Raw genomic sequence first — 8,686 nt, forward strand, 5'->3', positions numbered from 1 at the left:
ACACCAGCCCCGCCTCCACCAGCCGCTGCAGGCCCATGTTGAACTTATGCCTCCAGGGTGTGCTCTTCCTGAATAAAAAGGCTAAGTTGCCCTGGTACAGCTGGACCTTCAGATGATACACGTCAGCGTTGCCTCCGAGAATACGGTATAGAATTTTTAAGTAAGAGAACGTTTCTATGTGGGCGTGAGTGCCAGCCATCACCTGTTCCACACACGCCTCCTCGCCAGAGAAGCGCAGCGTCTTATCCTCTGGTGATAAATCCACCTTGGCCCCGATGGTGGCCAGAGAAGTGTCTGTGGAGGTGAGCAGCGCCTCAGGAACGAACTCCCCATAGTCCAGCATGCACACCCTGCGGCGGGAATGTGGTTTAGTTCTGCTGTGCGAGAACTCCTCACACAACTATCACATCATATATTCTTATGGGTTTTACTTTAATTACTTTGATTTCTATCCACTATATAACTCATTTGAGCTACATCAAGGCAATCAAGTTTAATGAGCACTTTTCACCTACATCCTAAATCGTTGCATTTATCTCATTCATTTTCAGCATAAACAACAATAATTAATTTTGTCAAGCATTCCAGACTAAAGTTACGAGTCGTTCGGTCGCTTAAAGGTGCAATAAACACAACAAAACTTAATTAAGACCGTACCCTGACAGACCACGCCGGGCTACCGCTGCTGCCCTAGTAACATGGGAGGCTTTCTGTTGGCTGTGCTCGCCTCTCCTCCATAGGGATTAAGCGAGAGAATGACGCATCGTACTTTAAGCTTCTGAGGCCATACTTATACTCTTTGCTTCCCTCAGAGTAGAGCCTTTGGGGACGTGAGGGAGAATCGGAGTTTATGGATCTGGCCGGAGTGCGTCGCGACACAGGCACTACACAAGTGATCTTCACGTTTTATTATGTTATTAGTTAACTTTTTTTTTCAAAGAATAAATTACTTTCCTTCAACAACACTGCACTGAGTCACATTCTTAGCTAGATTTTTGCCCCCTCCCCCTTTTTTTTTATTAGACTTAAGAAATGCATGACTACCTCATCACGAGTCTCTATGATCCCACTTAAGCGCAAAGGCCCCGGCAACCCTCTTCATTCATTTCCGCCTGCATGACTGTACATCACATTGAAAAAAATATGGCACAAAATTTAATGCTTTCTGAACATTACAAATGTGGGGCGTCACACGCGCCTCATTCCAGCTCCTGCGGTGAGAGTTGGGGAGCACGAGTTGGGAGGCATGAGGTAACAGAAAGGAGAGGTAGGAGTTAGATGTTACTCACTTACTTACTTATTTACTTTCTTTCTTTCTTACTTGTTAGTTTACTTGCTTCCACAGTTACTAACTTATTTACAAAGTATTTATCATAAGAAAATCATACTTTCCTCCTCATTAGATAGATGGAAACAAAGGAGACTAACACTAAAAAGACATACCAGTGCACGTCCTACATGCATCATACAGATTTCTGCTTATGGAAGATGAGGTCAGTGGATGTGTTAGTTGTACAAAGGAACATCGGAGGAAGTAACGGTACCTTACTTACTCTAATGTTTTGACAATATCTGAGAGAAATATTGAGACATTAAGAAAATAGATGACCACCTTTATCTTATTTTGTGTCTTCTGCATCATTACCTCCTCCTAAATAAACGTTTCCCTGAAAGCACCTCAAATCAACCTACCTGAGGTCACTTTGGGCAAGCTGTTCGAAGCTGTGAATCCTGGCGGAATAGACGGGCACGGTGAGCACGGCGATCAGGTTGCAGGTGTACGAGATGTCGAGCACCAGCATGACGAACCACCACAGCCCCAGGAAGCTTCGCGACACCCACGAGACTGGCACATGCCCCACCGACTGCCCCACCATGCCCTGCCGCCAACCCAGACACGCTGACATGGGTGCAAATACTGCATAGCGCTTGTTTTCTTAAAATCTTTGGGTTTTCATTACAGAGCCAAAATAAAACACAACGCTCCGGAAAATTTGAACTTTTTAACTTGTTTTATATAACAGGGGGTCTAGTGGAGGTCAACAAACAGTAAGTAACTAACTAACAGTAAGTCCCGCAGTGTATTATGCTAACTCGTGCACACAGGAGGGCAAGGCAGCCATTAAGTCACATTAGCAGTCCAAGTCACATTCCTAATGGCAGTGCCGCGTGGTGGAGGGAGCCTGGACAACACGAGAAGTGGTATAGCGTGTGTGGCCGCCCAGTGACTCGTCCCACCCATAAAGAACGACTACAAGTGTTGCCCATCGCCCAAGGACGCCATCAGGTGGGCTCGGAAGCAAAATGTAATGCAGAAAGCAAGTTTTGCAGACCAGAGAGCAGAGACCACCCAGCACCCTAATCAAAATGGAACTTCTAACCTCACCACATCTTAGTCTTACATCCAGTTTTTTCCAGTGACGTTCATCTGTGATACTATAAAACCTCACCTTCACTGTTACCAAGAAGCTCCTCGCCAGTGACAGGGGATGTGTCCTTAGGTTCAGCAGGTAGAAGGTCAGGCCCACCAGCACCATCACTCCTCCCAACAGCGCCCACACCATCATCGTGTAGGGGAACAGAAGGTTCATCCAGCGAGGCAGCGGCGGCGGAACCCTCAGCATGAGACCGAACCTGCCATCAGCCACAGGACTTCCATAAATAAGTGACGTCAATTAAATTCAATTTGGCAACCTGTAAAATTATGGCTTTTATACTCCTAACGGCCACAAAAAGCCTCACGAGAACATGTTATTCCTGCAGTGTCATCTCCAGTGCCAGATTTATGCGTCATCTAATGCGAGCACAAAAAGAAAGAGTAGCAAAAACTTGTCGGATCCCAAGCGTCATAGCTCACGGCGCCCACCAAAGGCCGCGGCGACGTGATTAGATGTTCCTGAGACGCTGAAGGAATGACACCGACCCTTCTTGTTGGCCCCAAATTATTAAACGATTCATTCCGTGAAGAGTCTTGTCGTGTAGAAAAGATTAGCACTTATTCATGAACTCATAGGGAAGATTGTTCCTTGCGGACTGTGAATGGACAAGTTTGCTTCCTCAGGCTCTTCCAAGAAAATGCTCTGGCTGGTATTATTCTCTAAATTACCACTCATCCGGGAGTACTGACTGAGCTGACACGTATGACATTATGAACAATTTTGTTCAGTCACTCTTCGAGTCTGCCATCAGTGTTTGACTTACAACCAGGCAAGAGCAGCTGAGAAAAATCATAATGGAAATGGGAACACGAAGGCAGTGAATGTCAAATATACTACTTCTTTCTTACTAGGTTGGTATGTAATATATATATATAAACACATACATATACATTTTTTTTTTTTTCACGCAGTATGGAGGTTCATCAAGAAACATTCTATTTAGTGTGTTTGGGCAGCGACAAAAACCAGATGATGGTGTGTCGAACGACTTTCATATTAAATTATTGTTTAATAGAGATAAAAACTAAGCTAGAAATACATATACGATCTCCATTGTAGGTTTTGTTTGCATGAAAGATTCTTCTAATATGAGATATATTCCGTTTTCATAGTTATGTTTGTTGTCCCTAAATATTGAGGTATGAGGCTGACATGGATAAATTGGGTTTGGCATTTTAGTGCTGCGTCTCGTTATGAATGACAGATGTTGTGCCTTAACAATATAGCTCTCGAAATATATGGTCACATATATATAAGCCACCAATTACATTTCCGATGCTGAAAGAAATTCCATTATAAACTAGGAAGTCACACACACACACACACACACACACACACACACACTGTATGCATACCACTGTGTCCTGAAAACGGAATTCTCACAATAGGAACACACGTGAAACTTATTTATATTTATAAGTCAATATGTTACAGTGCTCCCCTTAAAAGAAAACAGAATTGCTGATAATTGAGAAAATGGGAGGGACGATGATGATGATAATGAAGATGATAATGAGTATGAGGATGAGGAGGAGGAGGAGGAGAAGGAAGAGGAACAGGAGAAGGAGGAAGAAGAGAAAAGGAGGAGGAGGAAGAGGAGGAGGAGAAGGAGGAGGAGAAGAAAAGAGAAAAGGAGAAGGAGGAGGAAGAGGAATCCAAAGGAATACAAAGGAAAGCCAAACAGCAACAAACCTTATGGTCTTTGCAAGGCTGTTTGGTATCTACTTCTAACTAGCTACAGGGAAGAGAGATAGGACAGCACAGCAGAAGGCTCCTCCCCACCCACTACTCCCTCCAGCCTGCGCTGGCACGAAAATAGTTGGGAAAAGTACCATGTAGGAGAAGGAGGAGGAGGAGGAGGAGGAGGAGGAGAAGCATATTCCCCGCTGGATCACGCTCACCCTTCGTTGAAGTAACTAACGCTGTAGTCGAAGTCCTCTGCGCGATCCTCCGTCACGGTGAAGTAGTTGATGGCGAGGTCTGAGCGGCCAGAGTACAGATCCCCGAGCATACCTGTCCAGCTTCCATTCTCGCGGGTGCCCCAAGAGGCTGAGGGACGAGGAGGTGACGGGCTAGCGAAGTTGTAAAGTTTATTATGAAGCTGCAATAGCAATTATAACGCTGGACATGTCAAGACCTTCTGTAATTGCTTCCCCTGCATTTAAGATTCAAGGTTACTCAAGTTAGGTTTTAAATATGCCATTTTTTTTTTTTTTATCCATTAAACCACTTTTATGATTTCTTCTGATAGTAATATTATGTACAAGTTTATTTTCAGTGTCTAACAGTAATCAGTGAGGCAATGTGACATTCTCCTATTTCACTTAATGTTCACGATCGCAGTTACGGCTTGGATTTTTACACAATAGTCATAACTTCCGTATAATCCCTTTGATAAGACAAGTATTCTTCATGGTTACGCCAGATCAAGCCTTCTTGTAATGTCCTTGAGGATAAAACTTTAATCACAGAGACTGTTCATGACATTTCCTAGTAAAAACGCATCGATTCCACGAAGATAATATGAATGGCGTAAATGTCCCCGTGTCAGTGTCACATGCATGGGTTACGGAGTATGTGAGTCAGCGAGAAAGTAAGAAGTGACGGTCCGCAGTGCAGTGTTAATGTTAATGAAGGGATAATACATGACACTTATTCCACCCGTCGTACCATTACATTCATGACCGGCGAAAAGGACTGAAGGACGACACGCAACCCGGCCAGGAGCAATTTAGCACACCTTGCTATGACGTGAAGAAAGAAAGTGTTGGGCGTTCAATGACTGCCTCTGTCTTTGTTACATGGCCAATGAAGTACATTTCTATACTCCAGTGTACAAGAAAAAAGAGTTGGATGCTCCTTCCTAAATCCAGTATTCATCGCCATTGTCTAAAGAAACATAAATTACGATGTTGTAATTCAGTGGCTCCCATTGTGTTAGTGATGAACCGCCTCGCTTTATTTTCACATCACAATATTGACCGGCCGGCGACAATGTGCTCTTAACTATGCAAGCAGGCTGGATCATCTACTATCAGTTACTATCATTATCACCAGTGGCAGCTTTGCTTGTTGGTGAGAAAGGCGTCTTCTGTTTTTATCTATTCAACTGGTTGCTGTTAATTCATCAAAATTCGCGTCAATATTACCTTTTGTCTCATGTGTACATCTCTTCCGTTTTCCTCAGCTCTGCTTTCTGTCAACCTTTTGTCCATTTTGTGCATATTGTGAAGCTTCCATATTAGGTCCTATTTCTCTTTTTCAACGGTAACCATAATATCAATCTATCTATACTGGGTTAAAGAGAAATGACCGAGAAAGGATTTCATTATGGGAATATGTTTAGTTTTGTCCTACTTAGCAGCCTTTTAGGGAACACGGAGGCAGCACTCACCCAAACCGGTAGCAGTCAGAAGCCAGGCCGTTAATAAGAATAATGATATAATAATAGTGACAAAAGTAATAATAAAATAAATAAATAGATAAATAAAATAATAATAATAATAATAATAATAATAATAATAATAATAATAATAATAATAATAGTAATAATAATAATAATAATAATAATAATAATAATAATAATAATAATAATAGTAATAATAATAATAACAATAATAATAATAATAATGAGAGATAAATAACTAAATGATAATGACAGTGACAAAAAAACAAAACAAAAAAATGCAGTGCAGAAAGATTAGACAGCAAAAACATAATGATTTACTGTCAGTGGGAACTTCATAGACGGGGGTGAAGTTGAGCCACTGGGACATGGCGTTGATGATCCTTATGTTGGACCCGTCTACGCTGCCGTCCTCTTTCTTATGCAGGAGAGGCACGTCGTCATAGGAACAGAACATGTTAAGAACCTTGCCCTCGAAGTCAGCAAATCGATCGTGGAAAAGATCATCCCAAGTGGAGAACGAGTCAAGATCCCAAAGACCAAGCGTGTGCCACTCATCAGAGGCGAGCCTGGTCACCACCCGGTAAGTCGTGTTTTCCTGCAAGGGACACAGGAAGGCCACCGACGGGGTCTTGAGGAGCGGCGACCGTGATAACTCATCAAAGTTGCAATATCCCGTGGCCAGGAGCACCAGCAAGGCCTTGGGTGTCAACCACTGTAGCGGGGCTTCAAGAGATCCAATTCTCTCCTCCCTCACAACGACCACAGCCACATCTGTCATGGAACGTGATGAGAAGTGATTTTAACAATACTGGACATGCCCCCCCTTTTTTTTTTAACCAATGAAAATAAGTGAAAATGAAAATAAACGACTCATATGGAAAAAAAAAAAAAAATCGGGAAATATATAAGGAATGCTCTTAACTCAAATGATCATTGGCTAGAATACTTGCGAAAGTACGAGTAAGATGACGTTTGTATGGGGACAGTGAGTGAAGGAAAGATCTTATCACACTGGCAAGACAGGAAATAAATGGAAGCCAAGTCTTACTGAGCTCAATGGAGTGATAGAAATCCATGTCCACATCTTCCCAGTGTTGTGGGAAGCTTAGGATGACGTAAGGTGTGACAGCTGCACTCATCACAAAGCTGCCCTGCACGAATTCTTCAAGAGTTTCTTCCACCATGAAAATTATTTGTTTTCCTTGTAAAGGCCGCGCCACCACCTCCCTCAGCACGTGATTCATATGCACGGTCCGCCATTTCGAGAGAATTTGTGTGTCCGTCAGGTTCATGTCACAGCTCACCATCTTCATTGTGATCAGTGCAGGTATGACGCAGTGAAGTAACATTGCTCTGTGCCTTTCACGGAATGGCACAAAAGATGTAAGGAGTTTTAGACAGCCACCGTGAGCGTGTCACGTGCGGGACTGCAACACTGAAGTACTTGTACATCGGTGTCCCAGCGATGACTGGCTCAATGAAGGGACTGCCACCGCCCGTCTCCCCTCACTCTAACAGAGATCGATGAGCATATATCTCTAAATTGGCTCACCTTGAGAGTGATATATTAGAATGCGAGATTCATTTGCTGACTGCCGCTAAGCAAACCACGACAACCTTAGCAGCGGTGGGCAGTGTGGAACAGTAAATTGCAAACATCGGACATACACGTGAAACTGCTCCTTGTGAATACGTGAATAATGGAGAGGCAGTTATGATTGTATTGGGACACGCTACACTTAGCGGCAATCAAGACAGAAGTAAGAAATAAAATTTTCGTGGTGTTAATTTTAGTTGCAACAAATCATCTTCCTGGCATCATTGCAGACTATCAACAAGTGTGCCTTTTCTATAAATAAGTAGAGGCAGGATATACAGCAAAATGCAGAATAAGGAATGCATTTAAACATTAAACTAACGTAAGCTTTATTTCTTCAGTTTCTTCTACAGTCAGGTATAACACATGTATCGGTATCTTATGAACTGCATTACAAAGAATAGGGTCGTGAACGTCCACACACAAGGCAACCAGGGCTGGCCGGGGTGACAGAGGACTGACCCCGACACCGCTTGCTTACGCCCCTTGTCCTCGGCATCACAGGACAGGTGGCCACTGGTGGGAGCCTGATGCTTTCTTGCCCAGAATTCCTCCGAGGTAGAAGCGAGAGAAGCTGACAAACGGTGAGGCGAAAGGGAGAACCAGTGCCCCGGTGGTGTCCTGGGGCGGGGCGGACACCCAGCTATTCCATTCATACATGTTTTATTGCATCCGTCTGGCCGGGGGCGACAATTACCTGCCACGGGCGTAAGGAACCTGCCAGACCACCCCGGACGGTATGCGGTTGCCAACTATTTCCATCTTCCAGACATTAAAATGAAACATCCATCATTAATTTTCACATCAAATTCAACGCATACGATACTCCTTAGAAAACCACGCATCAAGATTTCAAGTAGGGCGCCAAGGTGAGTGGGCAACACTCTCATATTAGTGGCAGCATCGATGGGACAATGGTGGAGGCGGGCAGGCGGGGGCGCTGGCAGCTCGTCCTTGAGGATGCTGCAAGGTTGGTTCTCACGGCCCTTGGAATGCTGCATGACCCCGCGACCCGACCTACCATTTGCTGACCAGACGCCTGCAGATAATTGACTCCCGCAGACAGACAGTTGGCAGTAAAGAGGACTCCTACATACGCCCTCGTGCTCCCCATGATGACTTAATCGTTCTAAAGTATAAACATTCTTCTGGACGAATTCCTGTCCTTCCAGCACACCCGCGAGACAAACACGGACCAGCCTCTCAGTGTGTACCTCCGGATGTCCCCACGGCCACTCCTTT

At 44.0% G+C, this 8,686-nt stretch overlaps 1 protein-coding gene across 1 annotated transcript in view; it reads right to left on the reverse strand.

Moving 5' to 3' along the window:
- Positions 1-3,228, reverse strand: part of LOC135107839 (uncharacterized) — a 4,076-nt gene extending 848 nt beyond the window's left edge. The window contains exons 1-3 of the mRNA XM_064018125.1: positions 2,162-3,228; positions 1,693-1,918; positions 1-350 (exon numbers count right to left, since the gene is read on the reverse strand). The exon at positions 1-350 is cut by the window's left edge and continues 50 nt beyond it. Of these exons, the coding sequence (XP_063874195.1) occupies positions 1-350; positions 1,693-1,918; positions 2,162-2,624 (1,039 nt within the window). The 5' untranslated portion in view covers positions 2,625-3,228. The remainder of the gene's footprint in view (positions 351-1,692; positions 1,919-2,161) is intronic.
- Positions 3,229-8,686: the final 5,458 nt, after the last annotated feature.

Source organism: Scylla paramamosain, chromosome 16, assembly GCF_035594125.1.
Source record: "Scylla paramamosain isolate STU-SP2022 chromosome 16, ASM3559412v1, whole genome shotgun sequence".
NCBI classification, from domain to species: domain Eukaryota; kingdom Metazoa; phylum Arthropoda; class Malacostraca; order Decapoda; family Portunidae; genus Scylla; species Scylla paramamosain.